The sequence below is a fragment of the Sceloporus occidentalis genome, unplaced genomic scaffold, assembly GCF_023333645.1.
Source record: "Sceloporus occidentalis isolate IW3139 unplaced genomic scaffold, rSceOcc1.0.p SCAF_83, whole genome shotgun sequence".
Classification (NCBI taxonomy): Eukaryota; Metazoa; Chordata; class Lepidosauria; order Squamata; family Phrynosomatidae; genus Sceloporus; species Sceloporus occidentalis.
The window spans coordinates 3,528,204-3,553,314 of NW_028317063.1; the positions used below are offsets into that span (position 1 = coordinate 3,528,204).

The 25,111-nt window shown below is 38.7% G+C and overlaps 2 protein-coding genes across 2 annotated transcripts in view; both read right to left on the bottom strand.

The window, feature by feature from the left end:
* Positions 1–4,694, bottom strand: part of LOC149285194 (nebulin-like) — an 85,451-nt gene extending 80,757 nt beyond the window's left edge. Inside the window, exon 1 of the mRNA XM_089495736.1 lies at positions 4,662–4,694. Coding sequence (XP_089351862.1) covers positions 4,662–4,694 — 33 coding nt within the window. The remainder of the gene's footprint in view (positions 1–4,661) is intronic.
* A 9,063-nt stretch (positions 4,695–13,757) lies between these two features.
* LOC149285195 (ADP-ribosylation factor-like protein 5A) lies at positions 13,758–17,677 on the bottom strand. The gene is made up of 6 exons (XM_089495743.1): positions 17,632–17,677; positions 16,016–16,076; positions 15,320–15,467; positions 15,073–15,156; positions 13,956–14,107; positions 13,758–13,806 (listed from the first exon to the last, which is right to left on the bottom strand). The coding sequence occupies exons 1-6, from the start codon at positions 17,675–17,677 to the stop codon at positions 13,758–13,760; spliced, it is 540 nt and encodes a 179-aa protein (XP_089351869.1).
* Between the last annotated feature and the right edge of the window lie 7,434 nt (positions 17,678–25,111).

Genomic DNA, 25,111 nt, shown 5'->3' on the forward strand with positions numbered 1-25,111 from the left:
ACAGAATGAATTATTACCCTATGGAGTTGACTATACATTTTCGTAAAAAGTGTATTTGCATTTGAATGATAATTGAATATACTAAATATATAGGATAATATATAAAAGTGGGAGTACTAGCAAAAATTTGCTTGTTTTGATTAAAGGAGTTAATAATTCCTTAATATAAATAGAAAGAAAATACACAATTGGGAAAAGCTTATGAAAACATAAATAAAAAATTACAAGGCTTAAAGCTGCATCTTTTGTGATTTCAGAGGATAGGTATATTTTTAAACTGGGATCGGCCGCATACATATGAACCATATCGGCCACAAAATAAACAAATAAAACTAAAAGCAACCAAGTATAATAATATGTAACTACATACTTAAACATACTCTAAATATGATTTTTCATTCCTAACTTAAATCAAAATATTACCGGCCCTTTAGATACTCTGTAAATATAGTTTGTTTTATTGTCTTACGTTATATGTAGTTTATAAACCATACTTTGACTTTGAAACAGAGCTCAGCACAACTGTTACCAGGTGTTTGTTAAGGTTAAAACAAATCATTGCCCTTTTATTTTATTCCAAAGGACAGGTAAATTGAACATTAATAATGTTACACCAGCAGTAAATATAGTGACCAAAATAAGCTTTTATCCAATTTAAGCATGCGCTAGATAATTCCTATTTTAAAACCAAAAAAAACCCTTTTCCTTTTCTAATAAAATGTCTCTGTAACCCCAAAACAAAGAATCATAACATAAAATAGAGGGAAGAGTACTTTACGTTCCTCTCTGTAGCTACTCATCTTTCGGATGGGTATCGAGGATTTGGTCAGTTATTTTTGCTCATTAGCCATTGACAGCTGAGTCATTTTTTTCAGTTACACAACAGGCAGGTGCCCAGGGGTTGCTGTCATTGTCACCTTGACATCATCACAAATAAATGTAGAATTATTTGCTGCAGATAATGTATCATTACAGAGAGAGAGAGAAGGAGAGGGAAAGAGAGCACGAGGGAAAGAGAGCGCGAGGGAGAGAGAGCGCGAGGGAGAGAGAGCGCGAGGGAGAGAGAGCGCGAGGGAGAGAGAGCGCGAGGGAGAGAGAGCGCGAGGGAGAGAGAGCGCGAGGGAGAGAGAGAGAGAGAGAAAGAGAGAGGGAGGGAGAGAAAGAGAGAGGGAGGGAGGGAGAGAGAGAGAGGGAGAGCTATCACTAACACTATTTTTGTTCACATTTTCACACTGCAGTTATGTAAGTATTATTTATAAAAAATTATTAAAATGTAAAATTAGGAGTTATATGTTATACGGTTGTGTGAACAAACTCCTGAAGAATATAACAAAAAGAAACTAAAGTTTTCATTATTTTGCCAATTTTGTTCTTCAGTATTGGGTACTTTTTATATATTTTAAACGGCCCACATTTTTTATCTTTTTTGTTAATATGTTTCATTTATTTTGGGAAAAACATTTTTGTTTTGCATGCAAAAAAAGTGAATTAAAAGTTAAAGCAAATACAAATTTAATTTGAAAACATTTAATATAATTGCTTGATTTATAACTTATCAAAGTTGACAAAAGAAAATATAGACCTATTTTCACCTAAGATGTTAAAGGTTTAGAAAACAATTCCAGGTTAAAATGTAAAATTTTAAGAACTGCATCATGGGTTTCTGATGGAAATTTCCACTACAGTAAACACAAGAAACCCGGGGTGTCAACAACGAAAAAAAAACACCAAAACAGTTAAAATGTATTCAACAATTGTCTAGAAAATAAAAATCTAAATAAAAAATGTAATACTTTCCAATTGTTTTAGCATTGATTTTATTTCCTCTTATTTTTATTTCACATAAGATATCTTGAAGGGCTTGGCAGCTTAAACTCTTTACAAAGTGTATCTATGATAAAGGAATTATTTATTTTATAGTGTTTATAGTTTTTCTGATATAGAAACGTAAAAAACATACATTTTTAGCACAGTTAATATCAATGGTGTAACTTCCCCAGCTAGCGGGGATATTTATAACTTTAAATGCCGTTAAAGCCATAAAAGCAAGTGGATTTGAATTTTGAAATATAATTAAAAGACTCTCCGTGGAAAATTTGGGGGGGGCAAATATTAACTGGGGGCAAAAGTTTTGGCAAAGGAGCTGAACACTAGAAATGGGGATTCTATAATGCAGGTTCGAAATTTGCGTGATGGTTGCGGTGGGGAAACATCTCATCTCCCTGGCTTTACCGTCTTTTACTCTTGTGTTTCTTAAACAAGGAGAGCTGATGTGACCCCTGCAGAGGGCAAAGTCAATCATAAGGTTATGATTCAAAGTTTACTAAATAACTCAATATGATTTCAGCCCTATTTTTGTCCTGAGAGCACAAGCGTATCTTCATTTTTAAGACTTTATGACTAGGCGGCCCTGGCAGTTTATGGGCAGCAGCCGCTAAATGGCATACAGACACCCACAGGCTGGATATGTGCAACCGCATGAGATGGCGCGCTGGAGCCACAGTAAGGATAAGTATGTGGCATTTTCCCAGTGTGCCAGGTGGCGCATCCAGGCCTGTGTACCCCACCAACATTTCAGGTGTCAAAACTTGGACACCTTTGTTGGGGGTTGTGTGGCCATGGACAGGACTGCTCACCTATCTGTCCCGAAGAGCCACCCCTTGGCGCTCAGCTTCAACGCGTCATGAGATAGCCAAATGCAGATCCGAGGATCTACCCCAATAGCCCATTATCCCCGCTGATAGTGAGGCCGCTCAACAGGACAGTAGGACAGCTACCAACAATTGTTACAGTCCCTCGGAAAAAATGGATATGATTAGAATTCTGCACCTTTTGCAACATGTTGAAAAGTGATACCCTGCAGTCCTTATTGAGAGGAAGCAAAATACCCCCAGCGAACTGCAGAAGCTATTTTTACTCTCCTCTGTGCCATCGCCATCATTAGAACCTCACCGCTTTCTGAGAGGTTCAAGAACATAAGTAACAAACCATTTGATCTGATTAATTAGTATGAAAAAATACAAGTACAAAATACTGCGTTTACCTTATATTAAGAATAAATAGTAAAAAATAGTAAAATAGTAAATAGTAAAAACACAACAAATGACAAATATTAAAGTCAAGATGATCAAAATGGACTACAAAGAACCGGGAATTTATCTATCTATCTATCTATCTATCTATCTGTCTTGTATTGACAAAAAGGGTAATAACTGCTAAGCATAGAATAACTCTCCTGCTAGTCAGATAAAGTAATTCAATGGTCTGGATCACTAATTTTGTAAGTCTAAACTTGCACACAGCTCCAGAAAAGCATAGCTCACGTTACACATACAGATAGTAAAACTATTTTAAAATACCATGCCAGTTTTCGCATGCACCGAATTGCAGACGCATTATTCACCCCCTGCGTTTTGAGGATTTACAGCTGGTGACAGAAATGAAACGCCTTCCTTAAATAATTATATGTTTGAAACAATTTTTATTTAAAAAAAATAAATAAATGTGTGCACTTTAGGTTGCTTTATGAGACAATGAGATTACGATGGCAGAAGCGCAAGAAATTCTAGATAGACCAACTAGTTATGAGCCTCCAACTTCTCAAGGTACACAAACAGTCGTGGTTGTAGGCATCACCCCCTTGTGTTTCAGTAAGGATATCACCAAAACCTGGTGTACGCTGAAGGCAAGTTTGGCAAAAGCCGTTCTAGATTACCAGAAATATGCCTTCCTTCTACCCCGCGACATACAGTAATGCAAAAAGAAAGTGTTCGCGGGTTCTTTCCTAAAGGAGTAAAAGATCCTGTTTGTGGCTACCACATCTATAGAAATAGCGACAAAATATCTCTATAAGGATATATTGTAATGTCCTAATAAAACAAACAAAAAAACACTTTAAAGAAATCATTTTTGTTTGTTAGTTTGTGCAGAATTCGATCAACTGTTATAGAAGAGGGCCATGATGTAGCCGACACTGGTGTCTCATCGTGAACCCTTCATCTGCCAAACATCAAACATCTTACACGCCGGAGCTCACATAAGAATTGAGAATATAAACACATTCCAATTACAGGTTAGCTAATGATTTTCACTTCTCGGGCATTTATTCCTTTCGGTGACTTGCAGAAGGTGATATCTGAGCGTCACCAGAGCAGAAAAGGGTGAAGGGACAGCTGAGTGTCACTGCTGCATCCTTGAAACGGAGCATACCTGTCATATCTGTATACGTATCCAGATCTGCTGACTAAATACGTATCAAAGTACACGGCTAGCTGAGCAAGCTGGATGAGTTCTACATGTGTGCAAAAAAAATAATAATAAAATTAAAAAAACATTATATATATATATATGCATTTATTTTATTTATATATATAAATATAAATAAAAAATAAATATATATATATATATATATATATATATAGCACACATGTGAAAATGTGTATCTATATATATATAGTCCATTTAAGTATATTTAGGCTGTAGCTTTATCACTGTTTATTGCTGGTAAGCCTTTAATAACAATTAATACAAATTAACAATTTGTTACTGAATCTGAAAAGTAAACTCCTTTAGCAGTCGCTCTGGCATTTACATGGTTAATGAGGCCTAGACTTTTGGCTTCCAGGTGTGACACTATGTTAATAAGCATTCACAATCCTTACCTCATACTCCTCATACTCCTCCTCGTCTGCCATTTTGGGCCTTTTCACCTATAAACTAATAATAAGAATAGAATTAGTACTATGCAAAGAGGCATAAAAATAAAATAAAAAGTATATATATGTGTGTGAATGGAAATATATCCACCAGCATATTTTTCTGATATTATTTATTTTTAAACACATTTATATTTATTACACGCAAATTAAATATTCTGTTAGTTTTAAAAATATATATATATATTATATTTAATATATATAATATATGTATATATATATATATATATATATTTAGATTATGTTTTTATTTGCTCTCACAGGAATTACAAACTACAAACACATATATATATATACACTAACTTATCAAAACAAATAAAAACAGAATAAAAATGATTAATAATGACCTTATGTGAATAAGTTTATCAGTGTTGTACACAGCATCAGCCTTCCCTTTTAATCCCTGTATATTGTTTCTGGAGCTTTTTTTTTTTTGGGTGGGGAGGGATGCGAACCTAGAAAAAAAAAAATATTTGTTTTTTTTTTCCCCAAAAAAATCCACAAATTTGTTGCCAACTTGGAGAGGCGTTTATTTCTTGTGGTAGTGCGGAGGGGTTTAGCTAGGCCTGTCAGGGTAGTAAATCCAGTTTTATACCAGACTATGGGGTTGCAGAGCCCAAACTTAGTCAGTGATGCCTTAGAGCAGCTGCGCCGAGCTCCTAAGATATGCGACATGAAAGCTAATACCGCGCTCTGATTGGCTGGTTTTGTTTAGCCGGAGAAGCTCTAATTCCTTCTGAGGCAACTGAAGCCCACTGGAGCAGGTTAAATATAGGACCATGTAATGCTCTTCCATTTTAGTGCCAGCCGTAAAAAAAATAAATATATATATATATATATAATGAAAAATAAAGATATTATTACATAATAAATAAACAGCACAATGATACATTTGTGTCGCACATCTGCTCGTCCGCCCAGCCATTGTGTAAAAAAAATCACGGTGGGATTTACTCTTGTGTGCTATGGAAAAATCACACGAGCGTGAATCCTAATGCAAAGTGCTGAGAGTGCTGAGAGTAGCTGAGATAGTTTTTGGGGGGGTCACAGGACCATAGAATGTTGGTATGAAAAGAGCCTAATGTAACATGATCTCAAAAGAACACAATGTATCATAGGTTTCAAAAGGACTCCAAAGCAGGTAAAAGCCAGAGCCAACAGACGGCTGTGCGTGATGGGATTTGTAGCCCAAGCGTGTGAGGAGTTACTTACTTCTTCCCAAGATCAGATCAGTAGGAGCTTCTGAATCTGAGGCTCCAGTAAGACATGTTACAGAGGTATGGGGGTCGCGTGATGGTAAAGATTTTAAGAAAATAATAATAAATGAGGTTCTTACCAGTAATATTTAATTTATTTCCTTAGCAGCAAAGCCTCTCCAACTCTTCCCTCCTCAGAAACGCTGGTCAAGAGCAATGCGACTGCCTCAGCTTCTAAATTATCATGTGCCCGCTGTGACCAATGGAAGAGCGGCTTGCTCATGTTTCAGATGCTAAATATACCTAGTGACCCTTCTAAAGACCACCTGTTCAGCAAATCCGCAGAGAAGGGAACTGGTCGTTTTCATTCTGGGCAAATCATAACAAGCGAAGGAGCGTCCAAACTCTTCTAGCATATGCTGGAAAAGGGACAGGAGTTCCCTTGGGGCTCACAACACTGTGCACCAATAATGAGTGCGTACCCCAGAGGCTGATCTACCCCAGAGGGTAAATAATGTTTCGGCCAGTCATTCCACTCGTAGGTGGTCCTGCTTTCGATTAGGTATCGTGCCCTATGGACCCTATCGCTTGATTTCCACATTAGCGCCCTGAGTCCTCTGTTATAATAATAACTTATTAATAAAATCAATAATAATAATATTTATGCTTTTCGATTATCCATAGAAAAATGTTGATTTTTTTTTTTTTTTTTTTGATCAATCGTACCCGTAACATCTCATTGAGACATCGGGACTTATAAATGGAACTTCATGGAACGGGCCTTAACAGCCATAGGTGATTCTACCCCCTACGCAGATGCTTATGACCTAAGTACCAGGGGCTGGTGGCATTTGCCATGGTTTGTTTTGCCAGACAGTGGCGGCATTCATAAAAACTCTCTGGATTAGAACCGGACATAAAGCTGACAAATGCTCATCCCTGAGACCTTTTGAAAAGAGCTGAGGCTCTTGAAATATTAACCCTTTCATTGTCCTTCATGAACGTACATGGAGGGGTGGTCCACCCTGGGTGGGGTACCCTGGCATAGACCTCCAGCGTCGAGACATGACCTCCAGTCCTGCAGCTGTGTTGCTGAGTCGCAGGTCTGTGTGCCTCCCCGAGTGCACTGGATAACACACCGAGCGCCCTGGATAACACACTGAGCAACCCGGATAACTCGCCGAGCGCCCTGGATAACTCGCCGAGCTCCCTGGATAACTCGCAAAGCACCCTGGATAACTCGCTGAGCGCCGGTGAGGTCACACTCAGACCCGCGTCATGTAAGTGCACTGCTAGCTAGCTGGACTCTGGAGAGTGTCATTGTGTGTCCCCTGGTGAAAACACCCCACTAGATCACCAGGGAACAAGTAAGCAAGTCCTGGGGGTGCAGAAAGGAAGGGTAAACAGTGGGATAAAGCAGGGAATTCTAATCTTTTTTGTGAGTGTGGCAAATTCGCCTGTACGCCTGTGATCATGAAGATTTTATGTAGCCACTTGCCAGATGTAATATCCAAATGCCGAAGGTAAATACATCACTGGCTCCAGAGTCATTGGTGTCAAATCAATGAAACTCATTATCAAGTGATCATTATGTCATTTGGTGCTCAATGTAATTAAAGGGCAATCCTTTTCCACCTCTTCTGAAAGGCTCTAACATTCTATCATGTTCTTGAGTATTTCTTTGTAACGATAGATGATATCTTTTTGAAAAATCATTTCATATGGCTGAATACCTTTATCACTCATTCTCAAAAACAAATACCACTCACAGGAAAAGGCTTCAAGGAGCACTTCGGCCCAGTTTTCATTTTAAGTGCAAGATGGAGTCCATTTTGCATGGATTCTAGTAAATGTCACTGAAAGTAAATTGATGCAGGTATTCTTTAGCTATTTGTGTTCTTCCATATCATTTAACTCCTCCCCCAGTTGCCTCCACTGAAAGGAGGGAGCATACCACGATATGCTTCCTGCACATGCTCAGTGTACGCCATGGTTGCTAACCTTCCACCGAAATCAATGCGAGCATCAGGAGCAACCGTGTTATCTGAACACTGATGTTTTTCTGGCATATATGTGATTTGCTGCAGCTTCATTGTCTTGGAAGTCAATGGGAATGTTACTAAGTATGTGTAGTATTAGAGCTTCCTGGTTTCAGAAGTCGCATTTTCTAACTCTTTTTTCTAGCTTCAAAATGCATGCAGCAAAACGGACTCCAACATGTATTAATAAATAATAATACAATTATTGTGGGGACTAGACTGTTCCTTTAATGCAGGCCTCTTCAGAGTAGAGATCTTTGAGAGCCAAAGTTTCTTGGTTTATCGGTGGGACCCTTAAAGATGGAAGACAAAAAGGCCGGTCTGCTGATATCGGTGGGCAGTTAGTGGGTGGTGCCACTAAAAGATGCCCATTTTTGGAGTTTAAGTGGGCGGGGAGTGGGGCGTGCCACAACGCCGCTCATGCGACCCGGAGTTTCTCCATGTTAAGCTGGAGACCCGGAGAAGCAGTGGCTCCCCAGGAGTCTCAGAGTGAAACCCGGAGTGTTCCCAGGTGTGATACTATATCAGCGCATATGTGCACATTAAATGTGTTATTATTATGGAATAAATAACCTATTAGCCTTTTTTTTTTTTTTAAAAAGGTGTCATTTTTACATACAAGCCTGTTGGATGACACCATTTACCCACATGAGGAACAAACTGTTTTGTTTTGGCAAACTGAAAAATTAGACACTATAACAAAACAATTAGCTCATCTCTGTTTATAGAAGATCAGATGTTCAGCTTCACCCCATGCTCTGAAGCTTCTGACGGCTGCCACTTTCTGTCTTACCTCTCATATGCCAAGCAAGATCCAAGCCGGTATTTGCCTGTTGCACGTGGCAAGCCCTTTCTACATATTCCCGTCAACTCGGCTTCCTCCTGGCTAAGATCAGCCCCTCACAATGCCCGGCTGACGGCTGGCACCATTCATCATTTGGCAGGCAACATGCTTAGCATATACTATCTAGTTGTGTCTAAAACATATTTACAGAAAAGTAATGCACAGAATGTATAGAAAACCCATGAATGGAGCAAAGAAAGGATCCTAGACCAGTCTTAATTGCCATTCCTTCTCCTGGCGTTATTTATTTATTTATTTATTTCTTCTTTTTTTACAAAATCTCTAGAAATTTTAACAAAATATTCATATTAATGATTGACTGCTGATATAGGAGGGAGTGCATGTTATCAGTCATTATGTTTATTCGCCTATTTACTGACACGTTTTATATCAGCCATACATGCACCCAATGTAATGGCCGTATGCCAGTATTTATTATCAAGGATTATCACCATTTAAGTAGGCCTTGTCCTTAATGTTCTATCATTTACTATGGAAGGAGACAGATGTACACATAGCATATGGTTCAATAACACAGAACTGTATCTGCTGGTGCCTAATTATAGATAGTGAGTAAAGAAGACCTGCTTACTGATTAAGAGGGTCACTTAACATTTGTGGCACCCTCTGCAGATTAGCAATGACAGCATTTCTGTCCTTCTGGAAACATAGTTAATTAATCAATCCAAGCCTAGTTGTCTGTCTATCGACACTATATGACCAAAATGATGTGGACAATTGACCATCACACCTACATGAGATTGCTGGACATACTATTCCAAAACCATGGGCGTTATTATGTAGTTGCCCTCGTCTTTGTGGCTGTAGCAGCCTCCAATCTTCTGGGAAGTCTTTCCAGAAGATTTTGGAGTGTGCCTATGACAATTTTTGCCCATTAAGCCAAAAGAACATTTGTGAGCTCAGGCAATGATCTTGGACAAGAAGGCCTGGCTCGCAGTCTGCGTTCTAGCTTACGCGTCACAAGGTGGCCACATGGGAGCTAGAAGGTCAGAACAGTAGAGACTTCTATCAAGTTTGTGAGAGATCAGAGGATATCCTCAACTGGCTCCTGATCCACACAAATGCCGGACAGCAGGACAGTGCTCAAAAATCGTGACTGTCCCTCAAAAACTAGAGCACTGGAAATTAGTGTCTGTTTTGCTATGCAATAATGGTCATGTAAGGTGCTCAATAGATGTTACATTAACCACAGAACTTTCAGTCTTTGATGATTGTTCATGTTAAAAACAGATCGGAGGATATTTTATGAATACATAGGTCTAGCCTTGTCAGCAGTCTTGCTTTGATGTTTTGTTGTTTGTTTATGTTCACACAATTCCAACACACTGACATTAGCACACAAAACAAAATGTGCCCTATGCTACAATACTGGATGCCCTTTCTTCTCACAAACCGATGACCATGACTCTCAGATCATTAATAGAAAGCGGATCATGGAAGTTACTCTGCTGATATGTAAGGCCAAGTGTATTTCTCTGTTTTATTTAGACCGTGAGCACCAGCTTTAATCCTCCGTGCAGAAGGTCTATCCAAGCGATAAACCCCTTGCGGTGACAACACTTAAATTGACCTCTTGGGGTTTCAGTAGCCAGTTTTATCATCCAAACATATAACCTCCCTTTGCATTTGTGTGCATTATGCTCTTATAAATCTTATTGTTGACTAAATTCTTGAGTCAATAAACCAAATTTTGTTAGTAAATTACGAAGCATTGTGATTTAAACCTACTGGTATTTTACACACAAAATGTATGTACAGTCAGTTGAATAAGAAGGTACACCCTCTTTGAATTCTATGGTTTTACATATCAGGACATAAGAACAATCATCTGTTCCTTAGTAGGTCTAAAAAATAGGTAAATACAACCTCAGATGAACAACAACACATGCCATTTTACACTGTGTTATGATTTATTAAACCAAAAATAAAGCCAAAATGGAGAAGCCATGTGTGAAAAACCTTTACTGATTCTATAGAAATTAAGATGCAAAGTAGCAGACAGGTGCTGCTGGTCAAATGTTCTTGAGTATTTGAGCATCAGAAAGTGTGACCACCTCTATAAAAGCTCAAGTGTTTGCAGATCTGAAGCATTCAGGTAAGTCCTTCATTCTACAGTGAGAAAGATTATTCAAAAGTGGAAAACATTCAAGACAGTTGCCAATCTTTCCAGGAGTGGACTTCCCAGGAGCATCGTTTAGTGATAGCAATGTTATTTATTATTATTTTTTTGTTTTAACCTTTTCAATTATTGGTTTAGCACAACCGCCACCTACGACTAGCCAAACAGATTTTGAAACCGATCCTGCCTACGTGAGGTTGCCTCACTTTTATTTGTGTTATGTGACACTCTTCTTTTATTTGAACAGACCTAAGGAATACCCACACAAAATGATACAAGGAGACAAGGTAAAATGTTTCACATTAAGGTCCTCTTAATGAGCATCAAAAAAGTTGAATGAATCTCGGCAGCTTAATCTATGTTTCTTTTCTGCCGAGACCATCCATCCGTTGGGAAATATATGTGTAGAAATAGACACCATAACTATTACATTAAACTGTCACAAACATTCTACATACTCAATGTTCAGCAGGGGTAATGAGCTACAGTAAAGTACCTTAACCTATTTTTATTGCATAATTACATGATACAGATTTATACAAATTAATTATAAGGTTTAAAATACAGCATCAGCCAGAGCTTGATTGCTAGTGAGGTTCTTTTTACTGCATTTCTGATCCTGAAGTGACAGCGGCAGCTGCGGAGTGTGTCTGTCTGCGGAAAACATGACATAAGCACTAGAGGAGTCCAATCAGCTGTGAGGAAGATTGCCTGTATTTTATATATAGCAGCACAGTCTTCCATGTTAAAAGAGTGGCGTAAATATATTAAATATTTCTCAAAATAGAATAGGATTTGAAGAAACTGTAAATGAAAAAAAATACAAGATACGTTTTCTATCACAATAGTTTTTTTCCGTTGACAGTAATTATGTCGATTTTTTTTCCTAATCACACACTTTTCTGCAGGCTTTAACAATCTTAAAATGCCTAAAGTATAAAGTGCCACGATATGCAAGAAATATACTGTATGTTTTGGCCTCATCACATTCAGATGGGACTCCTGAAAAGTCCTATTTATTGTTTTTACTCTGATCGGAGATTTTCACTGAGCACTAAATGCACAAATCCTTTAATAGTATATGAAGAGTAGGCAGGTGTGTGTTTCTTTGTAAAAATGTAACCCAACCACAGAGGTAAAACAGCATCAAGGTAGTCATGGGGAGACTTAGTTACAATGTCAAAGGATACATTTTTGATATTATTTATATATATATATATATATATATATATATCTATCTATATAAATAAGAAAATAAATAGTTTTCCTTTAATTCGCAGAACCTTTAAGCTGTGGACATAATTGAATATTTTTCTTGCTGTTTTATTATTTATACATATTTATGAAATGTCTCAGGATCTGTGCTACATGCAAAAGTTGCTTAGGAAAATTATTTATATATCAGTATGTAATTGAAATTATTTTTCATTCCGTTCATAATCAGGACTCCCTACAAAATAAAAAATCAGTATCACTGGCACTACGCTTTAGAAAGATACGGACTCTAAATGAAGAAGCTCTGTCCTTAATGGCTTGTTTATTTCTATGCCAGGAGCCTCTTGCTTCGCACTGGATGGCAACGCAGCCAAGTGAATGTGTGTGTTAACGATACCTCTAGGTTGGTACGCACGATGACCAAGCAAACCAACGCGAGACATCCAGAGAACCGGAGGTCTGCCGTCACCTTCCATCTTGGCATTAAGAATTCAGAAAACAGCTCTGTGAGAAATGTCAAGTAGAGGCTGCTAAAGCAAACACATTATTAGCATGCATTCAACGGGTGCCAGCGCAAGAGGGCAGAATGTTATTATGGCTCTGTACAAGGCATTAGAGCTCCTTTGGAATATTATATTATATATAATGGAACGGACAATCAGGTTAGGAAATACACAGCATTGAAGTCCCACAAGCTGCCATTCCCTGCAAACTGCCCGAGGTAGATCGCCACTGGAAAACTAAAACATCCATCATGATTATCTGCTACATTTTGGTCATCGGTTTGCAGGAATGTAGGCGCTGGCCGGTACAGATTAACCTTTCGAGGTTTTGGAGGAAGAAAAATAAAAAAATAACGAGAAGATCAAGAACAAGCAGCGACTCCCTAATTTTATTAAGGATGTCTTGAGAGTTTTCTTTCGTAGGTGAAACGGGCAGAGTGGTGAAGAAATTCAACCGTAGACATGTTTCACTCATCAAGAAATGCAATGTTCCCTATGAAATCCCAAAAATAAAAGATAAAAAAGGGGACAAGTAATTCATTATTTCGACCTTTCACAACATTTACCTACTTGGAAGCCAGAGGGACGAGCCAACACAGTAATTTTTAACGTTAACAATGCAAATATTCCACAGATTAAAACAAAACATATCAGCATGCACACACGGCAAACACAGAGATATGTACATATTTTTGGCCCCACTTGTAATTTTTGTTTTAAAAAAAATAATTACTGCTTAGTTATTACGCTTTTAAGTTAAACTTCTTTCTTTACTGGACTTGTTAAGAGTGGGACTGGTTAAATTACATTTTAAAATGCGGAAGAGAGTTAAAAATTCTTGGGCCTGTTGGCTTTCTGTCGCCAATGGATAAAACACAAAATCAAGCCAATCCAAGCTTTGAAACAATAAATCTTCCAAAAAAATGTTAAAAGATGCAGAAATATACAGATGGTTCCTTTGGATGGATTTGCAAACTTTTGTTTCATTCCGTCTTGACGATTAAACGTTTGGAACAAGTTCATAAATACACAGTTTGCAGCAGACCAGGGATTCATAAATACAGTATGTCGTGAGCTTAATGTCTCTTTATGAGTGCGGCTGTGGTCATCTGGATTTAAGTCTTGACATCATCCATTCAAGTCCTTGACATAGTCTGAAAAATCAAATACATAGAAAAGTAAACAAAAGCAGAAAAGGCTATGATTGCCCAGGTCAAAAGGTTTTACGTGGCTAATTTAATGTGCCCCCCTCCCCCCAAATAAAAGTCAGTATCTCTTTTTGATTAAAATAACATATAATTACCCTTCTCCAGTCAATGCACAGCAAGCTTGTATATGCCATGGATGGTCTTTAACCGAAGTCAGCTTCAAATACTGTGAAATTTCTGCTACCGTCATGCACTCTTTGACATCTTGCTTGTTTGCAAAGACTAGCAACCCGGCTTTCTTTAAATCCTTAAAACATAGCAACGCTGTTAGAAGCAAAATACATATATTCCAAAGTCGGGGTACTAAAAATAAGTGGGCACGTGCGCTCCTAAACAATTGGTCATATGCAGCATGTGGTATAAAACTTTAAAGGGACATATAAAGTACAGACTCCTGTGCTAAAATGCTAATTAAAGGGTGGCTCACTTAAACAGCTTGACCGCTTCACCCGCAGAAACATCTCTATCCTTTATAAGCAGTTATATGACATGTGTGTTATCTAATAATTCAAAGTTAAGCTTACTTTTAGCCTTAGATGTTTTGGATAGTTTTAGGATTAAGGAGGATATATATATATGTAAGGGCATTATGGATTTATAAAGTATGCTTGCATCCTGGTTTTTTTAGCATTAGGAAAGGAGACAGTTAACAGGCTAGGTTTAGAGAAATCATCAGATTTAAACATTTAGTGTTAAAGAAGAAAATGTTATCAAACTCAGACAAGAGGGGGGTGTCTCTAGGTTAGACTACGAACGTTCAAGAAAAATTAGTTTAAAAGGTTTATGACTTTTGGGAACTAAATATATAAAGCAGAACCCATATAAGCTATTTCTATACGTTCACCCCTTCTGGAGGTGTAAGCTGTCGGGGGGAAAACGTTTAACCTTTCGACCACAGAGCATTGTAGGTCACGTGTGTCATCATCCATCTTCTGTATTATGTTACACAAGATCCTGTATAAAAAGTCAGAATTTTTTGTTCCGGGCCCATTCTAGAGACAACTTGTCTGTGTACAGCTGTAGTTATGAACGCCCCCTGCGCCTTGTTAAAGATATTATCCAATAAATACACAGATAAGGGTACCCGAGACTGGTGAATGATTTTCAGCTTCACCTTAACACAGGAAGCTTAGGTTTTCATAAAACAAACACAGATTAAAAAATAAATAAAGAGTGTCGTATCAATGGATCTTGGCCAAATTAATACATTACCTCATGCGATAACATTTTGTACAACTCTTCTCTTGTAACCGAGATTCTCTCTCGGTCTGTGCTGTCCACTACGATGATCACAAACTGCATGACAAGAAAAGAAAAAACCTTAACATTTTCCGGCCAAAATAATTCTATAAACAGTTCAACACGACATACTGATTAGCGAATTACTGTGGTGGCAAATAGTTAAACACTACATTGTGTTTATTTCACAAACAGCCAACAACTAGGTGACGGCACTTACTTCTGTGTTTGTATAGTAGGTATTCCATGACGACCGTAAGGATTCTTGCCCTCCAATATCCCACATCAGAAATCGTGTGTTATTCACCACTATCTCCTCTACGTTGCTTCCAATTGTCGGAGACGTATGGACAACTTCATTCATTGAGCTGTAACAGCAAAAACAAACAAACAAAAAAAAAAAACATGCTCTTATCTAGGAAAACAAAAAGAAATGTTTCCATCAACTGCTCCAAACGCCAGCAAGAATACAGTCCTCTATCGCAGAAGTAAAGGCCTCATATTGGACAACACAACTCCCACATAAGATATATATTTTACATGTACATTTTGTTGCATCACCAGTACTTGGATAAGTTGGCCTTCAATTGCTAGAGCATTATGGGTTGTGGTAATGCCAACAGCAGTTGTGCAGCCGGTGGGTTGGCTACTTCTGCTGTGGTTGTCGAATCACATGTGGCCACAAAGACAAGAAGATGAATATTGATAGGGCAACACAAATGGAAAAACAGACACACAAAAGGTATAAAAATGTTCAGCTTACATGTATTAAAACATTGGTACTCTGTGTATATGATCCAGGCCCTACCTAACCAAGCAGACATAACATACATAATATCATGAGCACATCGAAACTCCTTCCCAAGCACAGACCCTGATAACATTATTAAACATTTGTCAGAAAACTGATACTCACAACTGATACAGTATAGTAGTTTTTCCAGCATTATCCAGTCCTACAATTATGACTTTATGCTCTGAAAGGGAGAACAAAACCAAAAAATAAACATTAAGAAAACCATTACAAAAATGTAATTGATAAGAAATAGGTGTTCTGTATCAAAATGAACCTTAGATTGTAGTTCCCAGAAGAGATTAAGTTTCTAGAAGAAATTTTAGACAATGGTTTAGGTTACAACCAACAGAGGCTCCAGTGACACACGACAGAATCATTCATAGTGGGGCTTTTAGGAAAAGCCTGCAACAAATACATCCTTCGCGTACAATAAATCAGGAATAATGTTAGATAATACCCATAAACACAAATCCTGCCCTTATAGTTGTGCGTCAGCTCACCTAGAACAGAAACCCGATCCAGCCGACTTGTAGGACGTGCCTACGCCCTAGCAAATTACGAACTAGCTAAAGCGTGAGAGTTCAGAGAAGAACCAATACTTTTTAAATGACCGCACATGTGAACCGACAAACCATTCCAAACTGTTTGATTATCCCTTAATCCACGGCCGAGCGAGTGTAGGAGTCCCATGGAAAAGCCACGGGGCAAAAAGTTAGGCACTGCCGATAAAGTGGTAGAAGTCATACCTACCAGGGTTTGGTCCTCCATGCCTAAATAAATGTAACAAAACTACCTATGGATTGTGCTTTTACATTTTAATTTTTGTTTCTTAAGCATACAAACATTTAAATATTTCCCCAGAAAGAACTGAATTCAGTGGCATTTGCGGCACCAAAAACAACGTATTTTTCCCAGTTGGTAAGATAAAAGGGGCTTGTAACTACCCATTGTCAGTACTGACTAAAGACGTCTATGCCACATCTTGGCAAGTCCAGGGACGTGGTGGCTACTAGAACATTATTGTGCCCGTGGTACAGAGATGCACCTTTAAAGCTCACCTTAAAAGCTATGCATATTTGCCCAGCCTTGGTCTAAACCACACTAAAGCTACCCTGGCCAGATGGCTCGCATTTTAACTGTATGCCAAAAGTAAACTCTTAAAGTTCATTTTGGTACATATGAGCTGGATGCTTATTATTAAGCCAAGACGCTCCGTTTACAGCGGGGCAATAGACGTTTTCTGGGACAGAGCACACAAAAACTGGCCTGTTGATCTCCTCACATCTCTATGGGACAGACAGGGCCCCCGTGCCACTTTTTCCTCCCCTGATGCCCCTCTTCTTCAGAAGCCCAGAATGTTTTCTGGGTAAAAGGGTATCCCAAGGCTCTACGCCCTCAAAGCCACAATAACATGTAGAAACAGCAGGGAATTATTTTACAAATTACACTGTGTAAATGTTATATTATTAATTATATTAATGCCTTAATCTGTTAATTATAATCAGCTATCAAAACGGTCATAAAGTCACATGATCACTTTGATAAAGCCCCACCCCTTTCTGAGTGGAATAGTCCTGCCTGACACCCTGTGTTATGCTTCTTTATTATGCCTAATAAGAACACAGTATGGCAACCATAGTGGTTCTAAAGTCATAAATGTCATTAACATAAGGAGTGGCTGATATGAGGTGCTGTCGGTATCGCTTCTGCCAAAGTACAGGCTCAGGGCTCCTTACCCTGATGGCTAAACAGCCTCCATATCTTGGTGAAGAGGATGCCCATTCTCAGCACAGAGCTGTCGGCAAAATAACAGAAGCCCCTTTTACACTGTGCTCCGGCGGGCGGCGGCCCACTCCTCCGCGAACATCGCTCACATAAACGCCATAACTCAGTTAAAGGAATAACCGATATCCCTATACAGCTCCCTTCAGTTCCGACAGAAGCCGTCGCGCCGCAATAACGTCACGCCAAAACCGCGCAGTCGCAGACACGCTTTCCCGACGAGAGTATTAAGCACTAGAGAAGGCTCAGCGAAATAGCGCTGCTCGCTTTCTGTAAACGACGCCTTCAAAACAGAGCTCTTATTTAAACAGCCCTGCGATTTATCTGGTATCGTATTTGCTTTATCGTTTCTATACCTTTTGTTTTAGATTTCCGCCCCTTGCGCTAGAGTTGCGTCTCGTGCTTTAGAGCTCCGTCTTCTACGTGCCATGTTTAGTCGAAGGGCTCTGGTGACGTTAGCAGATCATTTGACATGTGGTCACATGGTACAAAGACTTACCGGAAGCGGGAAAGCAGTGGATGAGGAGAGTTACACTGCAGGAGACAGCAACACCGTCTCTCCTGGCCCTCAGCCGTTGCCCTTCTATTATCCCACTCACCCGAATCTTGAAATCTCAATCCCACATGTTGGTCTGTACCCCCCTCCTTCTGTGCTTAGGGGACATCAAATCCAACCCCAGAGCCACCGTTCCAACCTGCCCCTTCCCCTTCCATACCAAGAACCGCAAACCCTCCGATCTAAAACCAGTCCACTGTAAGCCCAAACTCACTGCTGTGTACGACCTTTTTATCCCTAACCACCTCCATCTCCTCGCGCTCACTGAAACAGGTTAACATCCTCCGACGCTACCTCCCCTGTTAGTCTCTCTCAATTCTGTCTCCACTTCAGCCAAACACCTAGACCTGGAGACAGACAGACGGACAGGGGGTGCTGGAATTCTCTCCGCATCTTTCAATGTCTGCCACCAATTCCCTTTCTCTTCTCATCTTTTGAAGTTCATTCTGTGTGGTTTCTGATGTGTCTGATCACTGGGTTGTATCTCATAGATATGGAACTTCTGTTACAGTGTAAAACTCATTAAAGCCTGCTAATATGAAGGAGATGATATGGTCTTAAAACTTGACCAAATTTGCTGTCAAAAGCAAGAAGGAGGCAGTGGCTGTGGCACATTTGCTATTGCTCTAGACCAGGGGTTCTCAAACTGCGGCCCTCCAGCTGCTGCAGGACTACATCTCCCATAATGCTCCTTCAGCTAAGGGGCTGGCTGAGGAGTATGGGAGATGTAGTCCTGCAGCAGCTGGAGGGCCGCAGTTTGAGAACCCCTGCTCTAGACAGTGGCTTTGATTTAGAAATGATTAATCTGCAGCAAAGTGAAAGCAGAATGTTTCACTAAGCTTCTTCCATAGAAAACATGGGTAGATTAATAGATTACGTCCACATGGTGGTGTGTGTGTGTCTTCTGAAATAGGAGCCCAGGCATAAACTGTTGCCTAAGGATAATTGTGGAGTGGACAAGTCCAAAGGTAGAGTTTTTAAAAGTCATACACAAGGTGGAATATCCAAGAAAGGCTCCATGGGCTGTATCTCTTACAGATTTACAGACCACAGAGGTTTAAGGTGAGAGGGCACTATGAATCCAGGAGAGCAACTTGATCTCTCTACCTGGGCCCAGCAGAATCCACTCATCATGAGCTGAAAGGCCAGCAGCAGCTCTGTGCGTGTTACAAGCTCAGATCTCAGCAAGTGTGAAGAAATAAAATCGTTCCCTTTATTTGCAATCAGTAAAGGTTCATTAGCAGTATAAGAACTAGAAAGGCCTGTGTGAGCTTCAAAGATCCCTTATTATTCCTGTAAAGGACCATTGTTAGCTGGAGGTATGAGCTCCTTTGGTTCGGTAGAAACTAGATGTCTCACAGTGAACCATCAAGTTCCTATGCCTGTAAGGGACCCGTTTGAGCCGGAGGTATAATGGTCTCTTGGCAGTATAAGGACCCACGTGAGCCGGAGGTATAATGGTCTCTTGGCAGTATAAGGACATGTGTGAGCCAGAAGTTTAATGGTCCCTTGGCAGTATAAGGACCTGTGTGAGCCGGAGCTATAATGGCCTCTTGGCTGTATAAGGACCTGTGGGAGCTGGAGGTATGAATGTCTTTTGGTTGGGTGGGAACAAGATTTCTCACCATGAGCCGTCTAGTTCCTATCCTAACAGGACCAGACCACGATGGAGTAAAAGGTCCTTTATAGAGATAGTTACTAGCTCTCTTAATGTGAGTTACTACACCCTGGTACCTTATGACTCACCTGGAGGCTCCACGTTCCTAAGTATGCGTATCGGGATGTGAAATGAGACGGGGTAACGGATGACTTGGACTGGTGTAGGGATTTAGAGTCTGGTCAGAGCGCATACAGAGATTGAGAGCTGCAACTAGATCACTATGCTCTGAACTCTTCAGACTTCTTTTTACCATCCCAGATATGCTAACGCACTTTTAAAAAGGTAAGATTATCCTCCTAGATATACGGTAAGTCTTACGATACTAAACCAGAAGAATGAAATCCATGACACGTTCATTACAAGATTTTTTATTTATTATAGAAAAAAATGTTAATGCAGTTCATTTTTTTTACACTTCTAAATTCCATAAAACAAGTCCATTGAAATTAGGATGCTGTAAGCATGCAGTCTGCATTGTCTTCATTAAATGTTCCTTTTCACAAAAATAACACCACTTTTTTTTTCTCTGTAAGCCACTAAAGCAGAAGGGGAAGCAGAACATGCAACACTGTACGCTTTTTGCATAGTATTTGTTTTATTTTTATTTATTTTTTTACCCAGCATGCCTTGTCGAGTTGCTACACATATCCACAGAAGTAAAGTATAAAGGGTTAATCAGCATAAAACATATACAAATTTTTGACTGTTTTGGTTTAGTAAAGGCATTATTAGCTCCATAATCGACCTTGAAATCTTCTCCTTTGGGTTTTATATCTGTTTGAACAACATCATAAAAGCATAAATACATAATTGCGTGAAATTCCTATAGCAACATAAACATTATTTTCTTGTTAAAAAAAAAAAAGAGGTGTTTGGGGAATTGATATTCACATGTTTGCTAAAGGATTCTAAATTTATTTCATGGACATTTTATTTATTTTTTTCAAAAATACAGTACATCTTTAAACTTCTAATCTCTTTTAAAACACAAACTACTTATGTGCTCTCATTTTACATCTGTGTTCACATTATTCCATAGGGCAATGACAATCAAAAATGTAAGTGCGGAATTTTGTACATGAGAATACATTTTTTTTCGCAATAAAGAAAAATACATATTTTTATGGAAAAAACTGAGTTTTGTAAGCATCCTACTGTGAAATAGTATTACAATAATATGTGATGGGGGAAAAAAAGCTTCAGAAAGATACCTACACAAATATAGTCTTCTGTACATACAGCTACCTTTCATTTTTATTGTAAACGAATCCACTTGTGCTAAATAATGTAAGTGTGCTTCCATCTTTCTTTTCTCCAAAATCTTTATATAATAGCGTTGCATTTTCTTTTTTTTTTTTTGGTCAGTTTATTAGAATCTGATTTGTCTATAAATGAGTACGAAGGGAACTGCTGTGAGTGCTAAGTGACATTTCCGTGTGATGTGAGATCATACGCTACATATAGTACGTTTTGCTGTGCACGCCAGTACCCAAGGTCCCATCCCGTACTTAACGAGTCCTTGGTAGAAATATGTTTTTGCCCCTTGTGTGTGTGTGTGTGTGTGTGTGTGTGTGTATATATATATATATATATATATATATATATATATATATATGTGTACAGTTCATGATAACTTTAAGAATGAAAGCCTTACAAAGTAGAACTTGACAGCAGACAGAAGACATCAAACAATTAGCAATGTATCGTGTCCACCATAAAGAGCTTGCAATAATGTGAAGGTGGAGAAGCACCCAAACCTACTCTGTCCTCCTCTGTCTCTCTCCATGATATGGGAAAATGCTCCTTTAGGGAAGATACGCAGGCCCTTAAGCAGAGAGTCCTGGGATGTTATAGCCCTGTTGCAATGCAGCCCTTCCAGTCATACATAAATAACGACAGACCACTGTTTTGCGGCAAAAGAAGTGAAACACGCATACCAAACTGGACATGTTTTGAAGTTAAGAAGAACTTCATGATGTAGGACGGGGTTGTTCACCACAGGAACTAGAAGGCCACAATCATCCTGGAGTTTCTGGGTATCCCTACTTAAACATAGGTGAGATCATTTCAGTCACTTTAATTCCATCGTCTGTGCTTAAACACGGTTATCCATAAATCCTGGCCATTGTTTGTCCCTTAAGCCTTGGGCTTCAACACCCCCGACACAAGCGGAGAATAGGATATGTTTAACTCCCAAATAAAAAGTAGAAAGTTCTATTGAATTTGACTTTCCAATGCAGACAAACTTTTATCCAGAATACATATAGAGTCAGGTTTTGTTACTCCCAAACCATGATTTATACGGGGAGTTTATACAGGTGGCTTATATAGATCTGTACGGGTTTGCTGAACCCCATTGCCAACACAAAAATTTAAAATACAGACAATCATGCTGCCCAATTATACAAATGGCTTATTAAACGGGCAACTGTCCGGTAAAATATATTATGTTAATCGTACTGCCATCTCTACGATAAATTACCAAGGCTGATTATCCCTAACTCTGTTAAATTCAGTTTTTAATGTAAATTTGCCTGCATTCTATTCAATGAACTGTGGGATTGTTTACATGGCAGGTACCCAATGGTTTTCATACCTTCCGATATCCATAAACGTGAACCTAATGCGAAGGCTCAAAGTTTTCTGAAAGTAAACTCTTGGAGTTTAATGAGAAACACGTGACGGCGAGTTCATTCACATCCGCACAATAGAAAAAAAGGAGATTACCCATTTTATGCCAAATCCACCTTCAAAGTGAAGTTGTAATTCACGTGTTCTAACTCCAGACCTCTACAGATGTACAGGTACTAAACCTTTAGGGTTAAGGTTAATTACTTGCCAACCATCAATTAATCAATATAATTATCCCATATTAGTTAAAGTCACTGAATCGCTTTTGATCTAAGTGTTCGTTAACATGCTGATGGAAAGCTCTAGAAGCATTTTCCTATGTTTGGTACACAGCAAGGATCCGTGTAACAAAATTCTGCTGCTGGGTTACATATACATGCCATCATTCCCAGGAAGAACCATCCGTTCTCCTAATTTTACATCCCCTGGATGTTCCCTAAATGATATTGCCAAAGGGCGTCTATTCTATAGGCAAAGATGCCACGTCTTATTTTATGGAATTTGGAAGTTAGCTCAAAATTGGCTGAACGAGACCCAACGGTCAAACCTGAAGAGAGACCTTAGATTCTGCTGGATTCAATGTTACTCCACAGAGACCTGATGATCCGATAAACTCCGTAGGAACGTTCTTACTGAGCTGAGCTTAAAATCTGAGTCCAGCCAACATCAAAGCAAAATCAACACAGGGATTTGATCATCTGAAAGACCAGTGGATATTATAAACTGTATCTGCTGAGTTCCAAACCCGTTTAGTCTGCATTCTCATTATTACATAGCCCTGTAGTTACTGACCAGCTTAACATATTTGGGGAAAAGACCAGCTTGCAACATTTCTCTACCATTACTGGAAAACAGTTGTTGCCCGTTGACATGCTGAGCTGAATCTACATGGTTGGCAATCGAGATGTTGAAAGCTCCAGCTAAACTTTCTTTCCAATACATTTATTAGAGGTATAGTTTAAGAAAAGCAGTTGTTACTCAGTCTAAAAATGGCAGAGCTGATCATCTAAATCATACGTTCACATCCTATATTTCTGCCCAACATCTATTTTTTGCTAAATCATTTAATTTATACAATCGCACGAAATCTACAGGTAACGGCTCCATTTTTTTAATTTGGCATTACTACCGCAGGGAAGCTCTGAAACAACCGGGGTGCTTTTCATCCTTAAAGTGCACTTTGTAAGAGGCAGCATATTGCGGACACCGGCAACTAGTTGACTTATTTAAAGTGCCACTGTCCTTAGTTTAAACTTCCACCGAGGTAGTTGCCCTTCTATTTAATGAGAGGTGCACTTTAATCACCATTGGCATGTTAGTCCTTACCAGCGCTTGCCAATTCTTTCATTCGTTTGAGGAATCTCAGTAAGGCAAACATTACAAGTCACAATATCAGAAAAAATTATTTCAGTGCATTTGGTTGCCATATTTCAAGGATGTTTGACATCATCAAAGACAAAAATAACCCAATTTCCACTCTATGTATATAATTGTAACTAAAAAAAAAAAAGATTTTAGACATATCTAAAATACTATGTTCTTCCCTGTATATTATATATGTTATATATTTCCTTCTTAACTATACTTTTTATACACAAATATTTTTTTCTGTAGTTTAAATGATGTTATGTATAATGTGTACGGCTTGGAGGAGACGAGAACGAGGAGATGCGATAGAAACATTTAACGTACAGGAGCGTACAAGATCAAGGAATATTCGGAATATCCAAGAATAAATATAACGTGCTTTAATGTGCAGTAATGTGCCGGAGAGAACTTGTGGGGGAGGAGAGCACAAAGCTTAACACGTTTCGCGCATAAGATCACGCTTACTCATAAGCACTTTATATTATTTTTGGAGTGAGAAGCCTGAATATTAATTTGTTAATACAGTAAACTATCCCATTAAAGGGATGATAATGAGTGTAGCTTCGGAATGCTCTCTGAAATGTAGAAAAACACTAGTTTTTACTGGTTTTCTAACAGTGTGAGATGGAAATTGAATGCAACCATTTGGTTTTTTTTATGTAAAAATGCAAAAAATATGATTTGTTTTCCCCAGGAATCAGTAAAGCAAATTAAACTTCTTTCTTGTCCAATACTTAGTGAAAAATCACAGGTTATGTATAATAACTGATTCTGGTAACGTTAAAGGGGTCCTATCAGCTTATCAACCAATGACATTTTTCTGTTGATCTGATATTTCTATTGGTTGTAAAAATACAAAAAGATATATTTTTTTAAAACTGTGGATGAGTTTTTATAAATAACCTTATTTTTTCAATGTGAAATGCTACTTGGTTACTTATTTTATGGCTGCCTTTTGATGCCACAGTTTCTGTGATTGAACCCCTTTATTCTCAAGGAACTGTGGACACCCCCCTCCAGTAAATTACCACCCCCTGTGGCTTGCTATATTCATCTGTAACCCAGTCCCACCCGACCTGTGCCAAAAGAATTGTGGCAGGCAGTTGGCATCGACATTGTACCAATGGTATAAAAGGTATGGGTTTCAGCAGCATTTAGGAACGCTATGAAATCTTAAAATAAAAAAGATCCTCCAGTTCTCCCTGCCGGCAACCGCACA

Excerpts from the sequence above, each read along its gene's own strand:
- LOC149285195 (XM_089495743.1), bottom strand. The coding sequence starts at position 17,677 with ATGGGCATCCTCTTCACCAAGATATGGAGGCTGTTTAGCCATCAGG. Across the intron at positions 15,468-16,015 it reads ACTACTATACTGTATCAGTT|CTCAATGAATGAAGTTGTCC; the intron begins GTGAGTATCAGT and ends TTGCTGTTACAG. Across the intron at positions 14,108-15,072 it reads ACAAAATGTTATCGCATGAG|GATTTAAAGAAAGCCGGGTT; the intron begins GTAATGTATTAA and ends CTATGTTTTAAG.